The 17,777-nt window shown below is 39.7% G+C and overlaps 1 protein-coding gene across 3 annotated transcripts in view; it reads left to right on the top strand.

The window, feature by feature from the left end:
• Positions 1 to 17,777, top strand: part of BCHE (butyrylcholinesterase) — a 59,749-nt gene that overhangs the window by 16,837 nt on the left and 25,135 nt on the right. Inside the window, exons 1-3 of one of the 3 annotated variants that reach the window (XM_075098555.1) lie at positions 5,017 to 5,163; positions 9,123 to 10,644; positions 12,784 to 13,261. In XM_075098555.1, coding sequence (XP_074954656.1) covers positions 9,128 to 10,644; positions 12,784 to 12,817 — 1,551 coding nt within the window. In that variant the 5' untranslated portion in view covers positions 5,017 to 5,163; positions 9,123 to 9,127 and the 3' untranslated portion in view covers positions 12,818 to 13,261. Of the gene's footprint in view, positions 1 to 5,016; positions 5,164 to 9,122; positions 10,645 to 12,783; positions 13,262 to 17,777 lie in introns of those variants that run through there. The other 2 variants (XM_075098553.1, XM_075098554.1) reach the window with 2 other exon arrangements.

The raw sequence follows: 17,777 nt of genomic DNA on the forward strand, positions 1-17,777 counted from the left end.
CTGTGATAAGGCCTAAAACAAAGAGTGAGAATTGGGAACTGGGAAGAGTTCCCACCTTCCAGATACAAATTCTACTTAACAGATTCAAATGAGCTCATTTATCCATCAAACTTCTTAGTTATTCACAGAGCTTGGGTATGAGAGGACATATTATCGCTGTGAATTTCACACTGCTGTCGGTACGTGATTACCAGAAACCCAACCCAGTTATTCAGATACCTTTACATCATTTTAAACAATTGGAGCTTTATTATCCATAGGGAAGAAAAAGGAAACAGAAATGGAAAACAGTTATATTGTCAATTAATTAATCTTCTGCAGGAATCTGTAGCAGGCATCTGCAGGAAACCTAACTTATAATTTAATCAGCTTTATCATGATCACACAAAATTTCAGCTCTTTGCTGACACTCCAGTTATGCCTGTCTTCTTACAAGCTGAACGCCAGGCTGTAATAGCGTCATGCTAGACATATTGTGTATACAATAATAATTTTTTGTTTTCTTTATTGAATCTGATCCCTATATGAGACAAAATACTGCGTTATGTAAGTGTACCATAAGGAATTAAGAGTAAATTAACATTCAAAAGAAATAATAATAATAATACCTTTATCTTTTAACTGGCTATATTTTCTCATTGGGTCTGATTTCTCCAAGACTTTTATAAAAGTGCAGACCAAAATTGTGCTAATAAAGAGGAAATTATACCAACCTATAATTAGAGTAATAAGGAAAAAGCTACAGCGGATCATAACTGAACCAATAAGAGGAAAATATAATAATGTTTAATGGCTTATATGAGTGTTAGTGGATTCTGTATACTTAATAAATTGGTATCCATTTTCATGGTAGGTATCTAAGACACCTTTCCTAATATTATCAAATTACTCTTCAGATCTATTGTTGGGAACTTCTGCTAGTCCTGGAAACTCCTCTGGAGTGGAGCTTCTTTGGATAACCAGAATAACAACAGAATTTCTGATGGGTCTGACCACCAGCTACAATCGCCTGTAGCAACACTTAAGCTCTCTCCAGGTTTATTTCGGGTGTCCCTGTTTTACATTCATGGGTATACACAGGTGTTGTGTGCAGTACCAAGTATGAGATTTGAAAGGGAAATACAGAAAGAGGAGGCAGGTGTAGCTTTTCGGGGTCCCTGTATTTGGGCATGGAAAGATGCTCTGCAAGCAGGGTATACTCAACTTAAAAAGAAAGGCAATGATTTATTTCCTAATATACATAATAGAATAACATGAATGCAAGCCCCAAAGCTGAGCATCAGTAGTTCCTTGGTGCTGGTGAGCCCCCGTTTTCTGTGGTTTTTACCTGAAGATTTCACAGCTTGCAGCTTTGGTGTTTTTCCCTCTGAGTCCTTGAGCTGCTAACTGTCCCCATCTCAGCAATCTTACCCCTGCCTGCAATTTCACCTTTCGTAACTTGTAGAGCTTGAGCTTACTTGTTTTCCTCACAGCTTTTTCTCACAATGTAGCAGTTTTCTCAGCAGTTTGAGCCAAGGTCACACAGATGCTCAGCACGAAAACTCAGCCGGGGATCAGAGACAGCCAAGCCCCCCCAGGGGAGCTTACCAGGGCTAGAGTTTAAACAAAACCTCTCCACATTTTCATACAAATGACATTTCATATAGTTTAGCTGTAATTCACCTTTTGATCTTCCTCTCAGCAATTAAAAAACCAAGAACGTTTCCTACTTTTGCATACTATTAGCATGTGAATATTTTCTTTACTCATGCACACACTACACATGTGATACCCTTTACTTTGAAGTGACATTTACAAAGTTTTTCAGCCCAGTTATCCTTATGGGAGTCCAGGTGCTCTTTCTGAGGCTGTAGATGTCTTGGAAGGGCAGCATCATATCTGGTGAATGGGACTCTTCATGTGCAAATAGACCTTGAAAGCTCAGAGGGCACCTTGGGAGAGAGGCACACGTTTTCCACCAGAAATACATGAGTTACATCTTTTTCCAAACAGTTTTGTCGCTCATAGATTCCTCGGCTCTGTTAAGTAGGTACTGGAGATAACCTAGAATGTGCATAATTAAGGATATTCATAAGAGTAAACATCCGCATATGCTTAGGTAATACCCTGAAGGGCAGTTTAATAATGAACTAAATTGTATAAAAAATTTTGATATTTCTGTAATACATATTGTTTAAATTTTCTAAGCTTCTTAGACTACTAAATGTCAATCTTACCTAGCACTGGCCTTTCCTTTCATTTCTTAAGAGACTTGAACATCTCTCCTATGAAAAACCCTACATCAGCATGAGATCTATTTCATATGTACACGTTACATTATGAAAAGGCATTTTTATCTTTGCTGGTGATTTTTAAGAACCCTGCCTTAAACAAAAATTTGCATGATCTCAAAACCCCCCAGTATTATAGATAGGTAGATAGGTGAATAGAGATATTTAGAAGTACCAGTATATGTACATATATATATTTATGTATGTATGTAGAACAGGTCTTATATATATACATGGCATCCTATCTGCTGGTTTGTATCTCCTTCCCTTTCAAGCTCCCAAAGGAAAACTGAGAAAATGACCACTCTACACAGAATTACTAAAAGCATTAAGTGTATTTAATCTCTAATGTTCGTGCAGGTATTTTTAGTAAGCTAAGTAATAACTAAAATACGTGTTTCCTCTCACAGCACAGAGTTGTGGAACTTTAATTTATATGTTAATTTTTTAATTAAAGGCAAAAATTATAGAAGAAGGCTTAGTTTTCTCAAAAAGTACAGCATAACAGTCTAACATTAGACTAAAATATAATAGTCAGGAAGTGTAAACAGTCTGTCCTAATGCTCCCCTTCCCTGAAGACATCCAGGCTACCCCAAGGCTGAACTCCATGCTTCCTACTGCCCGAGAAACAGCCTGAGAGAGTTGATTCACTTATCCCAGGGTCACCTTGTCAGAGTCCATAGAAATGCTCCACACTTTGCATGTAGTAACTGTGTCTGCCTCAGCGCAGGAGGCTGTTTCAGGTGCCTTGGGCACTGTAAAGGGGAGCAGAGAGGGGCGAGGAGAGGGGAAGGGAGCGGTGGTGACAGCAGATGTAGGACAACACAGCCAATGCTGGAAAACAGATGAAGTCAGAAAGAGCATTTTTAGTATTTTGAGTCTCCTGCTGTTTCTCTACTGCTGAAGGCAGTGATGAGGGTTGAGAAGACAATGGTTTGTCATAAGCATCAGAAATGCTTTATTCAAAAGTGGCCTCTAACAAGATTTGGGGCTTCTGATTCATTCCTCTGATATCAAGGAAAAGAAGCAAATGTGTGTCACCTGGCCATGTTTCCAAATGGGTTGAAGAGGCATCAGAGAAAGTCAGTGAATGCACACATCCGAGAACATTGAAAACTGCCTTAATTTAAAGAACACAACTTCACGTTTCCTTCCAGGAACGGTATTTGAAAAGTTTTGATCAGCCAGAGCTGCCACTAGAGTTGATTCCAAATTAGTCCTATTTTGTTATTAAATATTTTTATTCACATTTATGAGATAACAATCTCAGCTAAGAATTCTGAATTCCCAGCTAGCAACTACATTGGACACTTCCATGCTAAGAGCTTAGGGATTTATAACCTGGTTTAGGTTTAGGCTGGGAGGTGTTCTTTCCAGTGGACAGGTCCCTGCAATGTACCTTTCAAATGTCTGATCTGAAAGGTAGACTGTAAAATTACTGGGAGAAACTAAATGGCCATGCTTTCTTGAGCTTTTCTCTATTAAAACACTATTTCACATGCTAGCTTTTAAAAATCATTTGTAGTCTCCACGTTAAGGTCTATAAACTTCATACTTAACTTTTTATTTCTGCTTTATTCCTGTGCTATGCATTGCCAAATATTGCTTTTGTGTAATTGAAACAGAGCGGTCGTTTGATTATTAAACAGAGGGAAAGTAATTGTCTTCAGCTCTAACAGGGGAAGCAAAGGCGCTTGGTAGAAGAAAACCTTAAATCGTGGAAACTTTGCCTTTTCAGAGCAGTGCTAGTGAGCAGATGCTGCTGGGCCCCAGCAGCCCCACCATCAAGGTGGTTTCATGTGGTGGCTCAGGGATGTGGGTTCGACAAGACATTTTGTAACAGGAGTATATGTAATTTATGTATTTTCTCCACTCCTCTATTCTGCCTTCATTTGTACCTCAAAATGTTTGCAATTGAAACAGTCTCTCGGTAAACATCACAACAGCACACAGCAAAGAGGGTCCCAGCCCCAGCTGGGGGCCTACAGGCGCAGCTTTATTGCTGACAAGCACTGCGGACCCCTGCATCATGGGACACGTCCCCAGCTGTGCCGTGACCCTGACAGATCTGACCTGTGGTTTAGACTGGCTTTGCACCCGCAGCGCTGAATTCTGGTGGAAAAGATGCTTAAGAAATTCAAGGGAAAGGAGGATATTTGGTATATTAAGCAGCCTGGGTGATTTCCTATTTGAAGCCTAAGAAGAGAGAGAAAACAGCATGTGACACCATATGGGTACCATTTTTAACCCTAACATCAGAAGAGAACAATGCAGATTTCTACAGCATCCTACAGATGGCCATGAGTCACGTAATACTACTGATGCTTGCCAGTTGTTGACATGTCTGTGCAGAGAAGCAGCCTTTCTTATCTGCCACAGTTGCTTAAAAATAACTACTTATCCTACAGTGAAAAGAAAAGTGTGAGGTACTTTAAAATTGTGCTAATCCTGAGCCGTACAACAGCAAAAAAGTACAGGTGAGATCGATGTTCTAAGCAAGATGAAGGAAAGAGAGTCAGGATTTTATTATACTTGTAATTCTGTTTATCTTTCTGGATTATAAAATTGTTGCCCTGTGCTAAGAACAAATCACTGCCTCTTCCCTTTCCTGTAGAGGCTTACGCCTGATTTTCTCCAAAAGAGGTTTCTCTCTGTAGCATTTCTACAACTACACCATTAGCCTTTGAGCAGATGTCAGATAGTAAGGAACGGCTGCCTGCAGATCAAGTTGCTGCTGCCAACTCTCGCGAGCTTTGTGTCAGAAACAGTTGATTAAAATGTCAGTACTGTCCAATTCACGGGCTTAAAGCAGCAGCGACATACTGCATTTTCCCTGAAGTATTCAAAGATCCTGACTCTTAAAAACTTTCTAGTTCTTGTAATAGAAGTGGGGTAAGTGATTCTCTATTTACACGTCTCTGTCTGCCAGGATAATTTACAGTTCAGCTTGATTTGCACGGGGATTGGGATCTTTTAAAATGTTACGCTCTGCCCATTTGTTGCTCTCTTGGGAAAACTCACTCTGCTCTGCAAATGGAACGAGTAAGCAGGCATGTGTATCAGACCTTGGTATTATTCAAGGGATCCAAGGCTAAGTAAATTAAGCTGAGCTAGAAATCACTTATTAATTCAACTATTTTTTTTCTATTTAATAGTGATAATATAATCTTGTGCATAGATTTTTTTTGGCTGGCTGAAGATTTGCAAGAAAAGGAAACAGTTATTGAAATAAATTGTGTTCCCTTGCTGAATAAGAATACAAAAGTAGAGTTTAACTTTTGCTGGAAGAAACTACTACAGAAGCAGCTTTTTAAAGTCTGCAAATACATTCTGTATCTCTGCTTGGTTAAGGTTGATGAGCTAAAGCAATCTACTGACCCTTTTACACTCACAGTAATAATCAAGTAATGTTTATTTTGCTCAGTGTGTTTTATGTTGTTGAGTTTGTTTTAATGCAGCATTAAAAACCTTATTAAAAGTAATATTTGCCGTAAGTCCAAGGTGTAATAATCTTCGTCTGTAACTTGCCACTATAGTTAATATTAGCAGAGTAGCTTGAGACTAGATGAGTCCTCTCATTCAGTAGTACAAAACTTCTGTGTTTTTCAAGCTTGATCTATTTAAAACATTTCATTTAAAATGCCACCTGTTCTTTTGCAGAGCTAATTAAAAAGGTGCAGAACTGAAATTTTTGTTAGTTTTTTTCTTCATAAAATTCTCGTCTTCTTAGGGTCAAATGTTATGCCTCTGTTTTACAATGTTACATTGTTTTCTTCCCATCCCATTCCTTTTTAATTAACAGGAAAGCGTAGAGGGGAATTGATTTTAATTACTATCTAGGTATTAAAAGCTTTAGGAACTTTCACGTCTTTTACTTTTCTTAGTGTCATTTTTCACTTCTTCATAACAAAGATGTTTTTATCTCCAGCTTGTTGTTCTGGTTCTGTCCTGGGTGGTATGTTAGAAGTAAGCGTGTGAAAAACGGCAGTGTAAGTGAAGCAAAAGACTTCTAGAAATTACCTCTCTCACAGTGCTGTGCGTTGGGTGCACACGTACCCAGCTAGGTGCCTATTATTAACATTTCTCACAGCCTTGGTTGACTGTGAGATAAGGTGAAAGAGTTTAGCCCTAAGGTACTCTTCACATACCTTTTCTCACTCAGCTCTTAAAAGATTTTATTACAGGAATTAATGAAAAAAAACCCAAACAAACTAAAAACAAACAAACAAAAAAACCTGGCACATGGAGAGAGGACCTAAATGCTACTAAATGATGTGAGCCTCCTGTGGGGTCCTATGGGCTGCCGGAGTGAGCATCTTCTTACCCAAACTCATCCGGAGTTGCTGGACCACGTCTGTCAACCAGACTGACTACTCACATCTCTAAAGTTTAGCATATGTGGGACCATTTGCAGGTTTCTGTAAGTCAAGCTGAAGGCTAGGTGGAGTGTAAGACCAACTCTGCAGTCTGTTACCCCCATTCATCACCTTACCTTTTTTTAAAAAAAAAACCCCAAACAAACCAATCCACACACATAAATGTTTATGTTCTCTAAAATTTATCTATTTTCCATCTGTTTAGATGAATGCTAAAAATATTGTCTCTGAAGATTATTCCCTGGTCCTTTGATGCTATCTCAAAGTTAGGAATCTCTTTGCACAAAATATTCCTTTCCCTCCCCTGCACTTTCTTAGTTGATTTCCAAGAATATGCAAACAAGCAGGAGGAGCTCACATTAGACCACAGCTGTAATTTATGCAGAAATTAGCCTCATTCCTTTTAAGGACACAAGTGCTTCTCATTAACAAAGAATGGCCTGTTTAAAGTGGCAGGACAGAGTACGCTATGTACAACAGGACAAGAAGTAAAAAATAGAAAGAAGCTTTGTCAAGCATTTTTGAATATGTGAGCCATAGAAGTGGGCTTATGCAAATGGCCTTTTTCTGAATTTTCACTTTCAAGGAGAAGATACTGGGGGTTTTATAGCATTTGAAAAGGTTGGGGTAAATAGGACTATTAGTATGCTTAAATGTGGTACATAATCAACATCTATATCCTTAGCTTAAGATAATATTAAGTATCACTTTGAAGAGTCCTCAGGAGGCAAAGATCAGGCCATTTAATAACCAGGTAGTTAAAAAATCCTTGGGTTTTTACCATTTTAATGTTCATTCTAAGTAGCAGAATTTTGACTACTTGTCATGACTATGATCGTTGTAAACTTGGTTAAGTTGTTTTAGAAAAAAAAGGTCTTGAAATAAAAGTCTTATTTAGGTTAGGTCTTGGTGTACCTCTGTGCGCAGTCGCCCACGGGAGCTGAGGAACTGACAGTCAGTTCAGAGCTCTTCGTGTATTTTACTTGTTAATATACCTTCAGATCTTAAGACATATGAGTAGGACAATGAAATCACCCAGTGTTTTGAGTTTATAGCAATGCCATCTCAGTGGTTTGCTTCAGCCCAGGCATCTACTGTGACATGAACATATATCACAGAATCACAGAATCCCAGGTTGGAAGGGACCTCAGGGATCATCTAGTCCAACCTTTCTAGGAAGAGCAGAGTCTAGACAAGATGCCCCAGCACCCTGTCCAGACGACTCTTAAAGGTGTCCAACATGGCCAAGTCAACCCCTTCCCTGGGGAGATTATTCCAATGGTGACTGTCCTCACTGTGAAAAATTTCCCTCTGGTGTCCAGTCGGAATCTCCCCAAGAGCAACTTGTGTCCATCCCCCCTTGTCCTCTCCATGGGACTCCTTGTAAAGAGGAAGCCTCCGTCTTCTTTGTAGCCACCCCTTAAGTACTGGTACATGGTGATGAGATCCCCTCTGAGCCTCCTTTTCTCAAGGCTGAACAAACCCAGTTCTCCCAGCCTATCCTCGTATGGCAGCTTCCCAGTCCTCTGATCATCTTGGTGGCCCTTCTCTGCACCCCTTCCAGCCTTTCCACATCCTTTTTGTAGAGCGGGGACCAGAACTGGACACAGGACTCCAGGGGTGGCCTGACAAGTGCTGAGCAGAGTGGATGATGACTTCTTTCTCTCTGCTGGTGATGTCCTTGTTGATGCAAGTCAGCACCCTGTTGGCCTTCTTGGCCGCAGCAGCACACTGTTCGCTCATGTTGAGCTTCCTGTCCACCAGGACCCCCAGGTCCCTTTCGACAGAGCTGCTCCCCAGCCAGGTGGATCCCAGCCTGTGCTGCACTCTTGGATTATGTTTTCCCAGGTGCATGACCTTACACTTCTCCCCGTTGAACTTCATAAGGTTCTTGCTGGCCCACTCCTCCAGCCTATCCAGATCTCCCTGCAGAGCAGCTCTGCCTTCTGGAGTGTCTGCTTCCCCAGTTCAAAACTTATGTGGACCTGGAAATCCTTGGATTAAAACTTGGCTTCAAGCTCCTTTTTGGTGTTCATGGGGTGCATGTTTACATGTGGAAAGATCTCTGCCTAGTGTTATAATTCTTTATTGGTTTGAGAATACAAATTGCCAAAGTAACCTCTGACAGAATAATGGCTAGCCAGGCATGGTATTTTCCATCAGAGATCATAAAATGACCCCTTCATCATGCCAGTGGAAATGCAAGTGGCTAAATCATCTGCTAACTGAAGTAGTCAGAGTCTGCTTATATGTCTTTACCTTCCCTGCTCTGGTTTCTTCAGTCTTATGGTTTTTTAGGGACAGAGTTTTTCTGAAGCACTGTACCAAATACTGAACATAATCTTTGCAACACAACTAACTAACAGGAACTTAAAGGCTGCTGAGATTTGTGCAGCAGCACCATCTTTAAATAAACCGTTTTGGCACTAATACATTGCAATACTAGTTCAGAATTCTTTTTTTCCTGTGTTTCAGGCATCATGGTTTGGACAAAAGGTACGAGTCTCTATACCGGATTTCTTATGTGGCTTCTTCTCCTATATATGTTCATCAAGAAGGTAATGCCTGAAGATAACGTCATTACAACCAAGAAAGGCAGAGTCAGAGGGACAAACCTGCAGGTACTGGGGGGAACAGTGACAGCCTTCCTAGGAATACCTTATGGACAGCCACCCATTGGTAGGCTGAGATTTCAAAAACCTGAACCTCGTGAGAAGTGGTCAGATGTTTGGGATGCCACAAAACATGCAAACTCTTGTTACCAGATTATAGATACAAATTACCCGGGATTTGCTGGATCAGAGATGTGGAATCCAAAAACTAACCTGAATGAAGACTGCTTATACCTTAATGTATGGATTCCTTCTCCAAAACCCAAGAACGCAACTGTCATGGTGTGGATATATGGTGGTGGCTTTGAGACTGGGTCGACTTCCCTACCGGTTTATGACGGCAAGTTTCTGGCCAGGGTAGAAAGAGTCATTGTAGTTTCCATGAACTACAGGACTGGGGCATTAGGATTTTTGGCTTTGCCTGGAAACCAAGAAGCTCCTGGAAATGCAGGTTTATTTGATCAAAGATTGGCACTTCAGTGGGTCCAGGAGAACATAGCAGCCTTTGGAGGCAATCCAAAAAGTGTGACTATATTTGGAGAGAGCGCTGGCTCGGCTTCTGTCAGCTACCATCTCCTTTCTCCAAAAAGCCATCCTTTATTCACAAGAGCCATCATGCAAAGTGGATCTGCAAATGCCCCTTGGGCTGCTATAACAGCATCTGAAGCTCGAAACAGAACAGTGGCTTTGGCTAAACAACTCCAGTGTCCCACCAGCAATGAGACAGAGCTAATTCTCTGCCTCCAAGGCAAGGACCCGAAGGATATACTGGAGAATGAAATTTTTGTTGTAACATATGATCCTCTTTTACAAGTGTATTTTTGTCCAACTGTGGATGGTGATTTTCTCTCAGACATGCCAGAAAGGTTGATTGAGAATGGCCTTTTCAAACAAACACAGATCTTAGTCGGCGTTAATAAAGATGAAGGATCAGCATTTCTAGCATATGGAGTCCCTGGCTTCAGCAAGGATAGTGATGGCTTGATCAATAAAACAGCATTTGAAACAGCTTTAACTCTGTGCTTCCCAGAAGCAAGCCAACTTGCAATAGAATCTATCATTTTTCAGTACACAGACTGGGAAAATGAGCAAAAGCCAGAACATTACCGTGATGCCATGGATGATGTTGTTGGTGACTACAATATAATATGTCCTGTAATGGAATTCACCAAAAAATTTGCACAACAAGGACACAACACATTCTTTTATTTCTTTGAACATCGATCCTCAAAGCTCCCTTGGCCAGAGTGGATGGGAGTAATGCATGGTTACGAGATCGAGTTTGTGTTCGGATTGCCCCTAGAAAGAAGAGTGAATTACACCAAAGCTGAAGAAATCTTAAGCCGCTCCATGTTGAGATACTGGGCAACTTTTGCAAAAACTGGGTAAGTTCGCTGTGGAAGTTTGTTTGATTGGTCAGAGGCATGTCGTTTCACAGGCAGAAAAGGCTTAACCGTTTTGGTGGTGATTTGAAGACTGATGAGAGTGATGAGGAAGAATTAAATATTCAGCTATCCAGAATTCCTCTTTCAGTTCTGATAAAAAAAAAAACCTTAGTAAAACAAATTCTTGATGCATAGCTCAGTGGTGTTGGGCGATCTTAAGAAAATAATGTATATCCACCCGTAAAAGCAAACACAAAACATTTTTTCACCATGGCAGTAGTTGTTACAATGGAAGGCAATAGTCTCAAGTTTGGAAACAAAATATTTCAAATGCTGGGAAAGACTTCCCACAGTAGTAGTAGGAGCAAAAGCCAAATTTCCTTTAAGGTGTAATTTCCTCAGAACAATCAGGTGTATAATATGGAGGTATGTTATGTTCACGTGATGAAGTGATTGGGATTGCAGGATGTTCTTTTCAAAAAGCCTCTCTTCCCACACGTACTGTAAGTATAATCCTGGGTTCCACTGAAGCTGATGACAAATCACTTGCTATTTCCATTAGACTCATCTTTAAGTGAAATATGTCCTAGCCTGTATAAAAAGCAAATAGCATATTTCATTTGGATGTTTGAAATGGATTAAATACAACCCCTCATTCAGTCTATTTAGCTGGCGTCCAAGAGAAGCAAGACAGCCCTTGCTCTGCTCCGCAGGGCTGTGGGGCTCTCAATGCAATATTCAGTTTGAAATGGAAACATTTCAGTGCCGTAAGAAAAACAGCCACTACCACAGTCATGTATGATTAGTCTCAAGGCTGCAAGCCCGATGGGATGGGGAAGTATCTCTCCTTCTCAGAAACTTGGTTTGTGCTCTCTCCTGAGAAAATTAAATATATAAAAATCTGCACCTGTGAGAACATACAATGTAACAATTCACACTTTTAAAATGTTTAATTAACTTAAATTTTAAAATCCTGCATTAATTTTACTTCCATGGTGGTCTTTTCCTTTGATTTGTGAAGGATACGTAGATTTTAAAGGTTGAAATCAACTTTGGAACAGGATCTAATTGTTTTTCTTAATAGATTAGAAATCAGAAGAGACCACTGTGCTCATTTATTCCATATAACCTTGTACATAACACAAAACACAGGTGGGACTTAAACATTTCCAGCGGTGAAAAATCCAGAACAAATGTTGGTAGGTTGTTCTAAAGCTTAATTCCGCTTAAAAAAGTTGCAGTTATAAAAGGAAGATTTTTGCCTGGCCTGAATTTACCTATTCTACTTCTACGTTTTCCAGGCGTTATATTTTGTTTGACAGTTTCTAAGCTTTATATTATGATTTGTGTTCCAGACAGAGATAATTCTAAGCTTTATTCAAATAACCCTTAATTTTATTTTTTTTGTTGTTGTTAAATAAAACAGGTTATACTCTTGAGGCTTTCACTATAATGTGTTTTTTCAAGTCCTTAAATAATGACTATGCATCTTCTCTAAAACTGTGATTCATCAACACCTGGTTGGAACTTTCCGTGTTGGAATTAAACACTGTCGTCCCCAGAGAGTCCTAAGTACAGGTGTCATCCATCCCTTCTAGTTCCACCTGATATTCCCTTGTTTACTCATGCAAGGGAAGTACTGTCTGCCTTGACTGTGATGCTGCACTGGGAGCTGCTGTGTGCCTGCCTGTGTGCCCCGATCCCGCAGTCCCCCCGTCTGCAGTGGCTCTGCTTCGGCTCTGACACATGCTGTGCTTGGCGGCTGGCACCAGCCTGCGGGCAGCCCGGCTCTTGCCCGAGCCCCGCGTAGCCGTTTCACCTTACACTCCGAGGTGAACTAACAGCTTTTTCTTTTACATGCATCATTTTTTTAACAGATTTGCTTGACACTAGATGTGATTACTTGTTTGCCTTGATATGTAGAAATAGTAATTACATTAACAAGTCCTATCCCCTTTATATGTTGAGGCCTGTAATATTTTTTCTTACCATAAGTGAAGAGTATATTAAAATTCAGAAAATGACTATACAGACAGCTATACTCATCAACTGAAAAAATTTTGATACAGGTCTTATTCTTGTAAAATTTAATCTAAAATTTAATCTATGACCTCTTCCTGCTTCCCTCTTTACTTGGAGCCTGATGACACCACTCCATATGAATTCGGTGTGAAAGAAGGTAGCACAGAGAAAAGCATTCAGCAGGGGTGTGTGTTCTGGAATTGAGCTGTGCGGCTGATTTATCAACGCCAGAAATGCATCTGATAGATTCCCAGGATGAAGTCTGCGCGGTGAGGTCCGGTAGAGCTTGGTAACAATTCCTGCCTCATGAAGACATGCTATGACAACATTGATTTGAAACTGGTGTCATTAGGCCCTTAGCAGAGAGCAAACTGAGTGAAGGCTCTTTATTACATAGTGCAGCTTTACAACCTGCCCTACAGGAGTTTGCAGTCAGGATTTTATACCAGAGATAATGGATCTTTCCATTAAACAGAACAATTTTATAGTAGGAAGAGAGAAATTCAGGTCTATATTAGATTTTGCAGAATAATATTTACATTTTTGTGAACGATTTTTTCCACTGGTTTATTTATATATATTAAAAATAGGTATTATATATATTTTATGTCTGTGTAAGCATATAAAATTATATAATGTATTCTACATTATAAAAATATATTTACATATAAATTATAAATTTATATACCTATATATAAATATAGCATTTTAAATACAGACATATATAGAATATACTGTATGTTTATCTATATATATAGATACATATATAAAATCTCAATTACCTGCTATGCAAAATAGAGTACACTGTCCCTGTCATTGCAACTAAATAAAATTAGACAACATAAGGTACAGTCAGGTTTAAGTTTATAGAAGATGGTCCCATCATCTAGTCTGATTACCATTCACACTATAATTAGATTAGCCTACAGATCGAATTTCAAGTGGTTTCCACAGCAAACAGCAAATAATCCCTCCCTCTGCTTCCATCACAAGTACCAAAAACATCACTCTTACGGTAGACAACACAATCAGGCAATTCATGTACCAGTAAAAGATCAGATCGGTATTAACCCATTATGTGGCACTTTCCTCACCGTCCATAACGCAGACCCCTTAGGCCCCGTAACACATTATTCATGGCGTACAATGAGTGCGGGAATAATAAAAATTGCTAATAACTCCAAAGTTAATAACTGATCCTTGTTTTCCTGGCACCTTTGAGCACGCAGTAAACATTTATAAAGAACTGGGGAAGCCCCATTTGACATGATGTTTATAGTAAACTCTGGCATTATCAAAGGGCAAACATTTGAGGGGAGAATTACTTTACCACTGATGTCTCCAGTAGATGAGGAGAAAATCAAGCAAAAGATGAAAATCAGAAAAATTGTACAGCACAATTTTTAGTGAGGGTGTTTGACCTAATATTCTAATGTGCAGGAGCACAAAAGCACAAGGGAAGGAAGAACAGCCTGCAGTGGAAAGGAGATAAGGCAGAGTCAACAAAAGCTGAAAGAAATCGGGTTTCTCCTGGTACTTTCTGGTTGGGGAGGACTGCGAGGCGGCTCAGCTCACCACAGACACAGCTGTTTCTCATGAGCGGCCTTCAAGCCCATTCTTTGACCCTAAGGATCTCTGTTTTCCATTCTCACATGAACACTAGGAATAAAAATGGTGATATGAAAAGTCAAAGTTATGGCCTGTAGGAACATTTTTTGTTTCTTAGAAATACCTGATGTCATGTAAGAACAAAAAAAGAAAGGATGTTAGGGAGAAGAAAAGTGACTCCTCCAAAGGATCTCAAGAGTGTATGCAAAATTCTTGATTTCTACATTTCCCAGTAAACAAAAGGAGACTGTCAGCCAGCCCAAGGATTTCCAACTCAGCCACCACTCCCATCAGCAGGTGATGCAATTTTCCATGCCTCTAGGCACTTCTTGTCTCACATCCTTCCTAAAAATAAGTATAAGTGATAACTGACCGCTGTTGCTGTAAAATTAAACAGGGATAAAGATATTCCATTTTTTAATATGAATGGGGAATGGGTAATGTAGACGATTCAGTAGGACACGGGAAGAGACATTTTGCCTGTGAGGCGTGAAGTTAGATGCTGGCATTATACACCAATATCTCACTTTAGTACCCAAGGGAATAGTGTCATTTTTAGGAATCTGCCATGTATTTACATGGTCTGTAACATCTGTGAAGACCCTGCTGAAATAGTCTGCTTTGACAATAAGCCACTGTTTTTTGGTCATGAGATTCCCTGCAGATTCATTATCCAGAATGGGATTCGGCAGCCTGGGAACCCTGGAAGCTATGGATACCATAACTACCTCTGCTTCTGCATGTAGGGACAGGCTGCTCATCACTGTCTGCACTATTTACCCACAGAAATCATGTCAATTCATATCACATAGGCTGAGAAGAATAAAGGAAAAAAAGGTAAATTATGTTATGTATCTGATTGTTCAAGCAGTTAACATGGAGTAGCTTGAAGAAAGGACAGACTGGGTGGCCCATAAAGTTCCTGGTAGTGATGTTTAGGATCAGCCCTTCGGATTATGCCTAGCTAACGCTAACCCCGATGCTCACAGATAGCCCACAGGACACCGATAACCACCCACTGTGGAGCTGTGGCTAAGCAGACTGGAAATGTGGGTAACTTACCCTCCAGTTACACACTTGCAGCATCTCTTCCCCCAGAAATATGCTTATGATTTATTTCAAGAGGAGATCTAAGCAATCAGTGGTACAGATCATGTTAGACTGTTTTACTCTTGCAGGACGTGCTACATGCAGAGAAAGATACCGCGATCCAATTCACAGTGTTTAGAAAAGTATTGCTCCAATAATTAGTCTTTTACCCTGAGAGACATGCAGCCAATTCCTGCCTTTCCCCGCATGGCTGAAGTGCCTCTGCTCGCCAGTCCTGGACAATCCCCACCGTCCTGGTACCTGAAGTCTACTGGCAGCTGAACACTTGTATCTTCCGATGACCTTTTACCTTTAAAATTTGATTCAATGTATTGAGGGAGAAATTGCATTGGGAGGAACCTCCTGCTGAACAGTGTGAAGGCACCCTTGGGGTGGATACTGATGTCTGTTAAGGTGCAGAGAAAGGTAACTATTACTAAACTGCCAGTAAATTCCTGCGATTGGAAGACGAAATTTTCCAGGTGTGGTAATTCCTTTTCCATCACTTGAACTTTTCTGCTGTTTCATTATCACTACAATTTTTAATGACCGGACTTTTGGTATCAAGTAAGGTTGACCAAGTGTCCCAGCCGTTCCTGGTGCTATTAGCATAATTTCATAAAATACTCTTTTTTTTTTCTTTTTTTTTTTTTGCACACACTTGAAAGAAAAACATTGTCATCACACCCTCAAAAATCTGTTTTTACTGGTAAGGGAAGGTACAGGGTTATTACTGGTGCTGTCTGAATAAATCAAGTGTAATAAAATATTTGGGTTATAGGAAATAACAGGTTGCAAAATCAATGTTCTTGATTTACACTTTGGTTTAAAATTCCTCCATTTACCCTGAGCGCGGGTCTCCTCAGCTGATTCTTGTGTTTAAGAATATTGGTAGTTGAATATCAAGTTGTAGCCTTATCATAATTTGATAAAATGCCAGACATCATCAAAATTAGACAGGCAAAGAGATGCAGCCAAATTGTATTCAGCAGAAAGCCATAGTGCATTATCGCATGGAAAGGGGTGGATCAGGCTCAGTATGATTGTGCTTGTCTATAAGTGAAGTTCATTTTAATGATATTAAGTTAGTTTTCAGTGGCCTTCTCCTGAATGCTTTCCAGCACACCTTATTTTATGTGATGTCCACGGTGAAATAATTTAAATTTCTCTTTCTAAACACTTTTAAAATTCATTCCTCTGCTGTACTTTTGTTATTCTTCAGAAAGCTTTTGAAAGTAAGCAAGTGACACTAACAGATACTATCAATCATAAGCAGCAGAATGCTCTGCTAACTCCAGTAAGAGGAAGTTTTATTTATCATGAAAAAATATATGGCATCCCAAATCAGCGGTTGCTAGGTTATGCCTTTTGTGTTACTTTATTCATTAGATTTTGTAACTGTATTCTTTAGACATGAGTGACGTAAAGTGACAAGGAGACAGACAAATCAGATGAGACGAAAGCTCAAATAAGAATGTAGTGGAACATACAAAGATAATATTTTTAAGGCTTTGTGAAAAATGTTTTGGATAAAAGGAAACTGGCAAAACTTGTCTCAATGCCAGTTTTTCAACTGCTGAGACAAATCTTTGCAGCTTTTTCTATAAAGTGAAGCCTTTGAAATATTTCCTCCTATGTTTTAGGGGAATTTGTGAGGCTTTGATTGTCCCACTAAAGCTCTGAAGCACTTTGCCTGGTTATTATTGCCTTTCCCTGATGTTCCACTGGTAGACATATAATAAATTTCAGTGCTTTTGTTACTAACTTATCACAACATGTTTATAGTGAGTAGTTTCAGAACAGTGAGAACAAAAACAACAGCCTCATATAGAGTCCAGACAGCAGATGAACTGGGGACCTATATACTGTATGTATGGAAAGAAATGAATATACTGGGGAAAAGAAAATAAAAAACTCCAAACACTTTTAAATTTCTAATACTTCAGAAACTAGGAAGTTTTATGTACCACTAAGCCATTTCATGGTAAGAAATTTGCTGTGGGTAGTATTTCTTCCTGAGATTAGCCCACATTCATGGGAACAGAAGCAGGTGCCTGGGTTGGAGCCGCTCAGCTGGGACCTGGTGCTGGTCCTCATAGGGTCTTCAAACACATCGGAGGTGTAGCTCAGCAGGACGAGGAAGAGGCTTTCCCTGAGGCTGCTGCTTCTGGCATCTCATGTTTATCCAGAATAAACCATTTGTCATCTTAACTAGTGATTTGACTGGATCAGGTCAAGAATCCAGAACAAAAGATTTCTGGGTGTGAGGCGAAAAAAGAAGGAATATAAACAAATCATGACAGCAGATTCTAAAAATACAAAAATTTATATGGAAAGTCTTCCTTTCCCATGTTAGGGAAAAGCAAAGCTTTAATTTTGACCCAAAAGGGCACATGCATTCTCACACTCGCTCT

This window comes from Phalacrocorax aristotelis, chromosome 7 (assembly GCF_949628215.1).
Source record: "Phalacrocorax aristotelis chromosome 7, bGulAri2.1, whole genome shotgun sequence".
Lineage (NCBI taxonomy): Eukaryota > Metazoa > Chordata > Aves > Suliformes > Phalacrocoracidae > Phalacrocorax > Phalacrocorax aristotelis.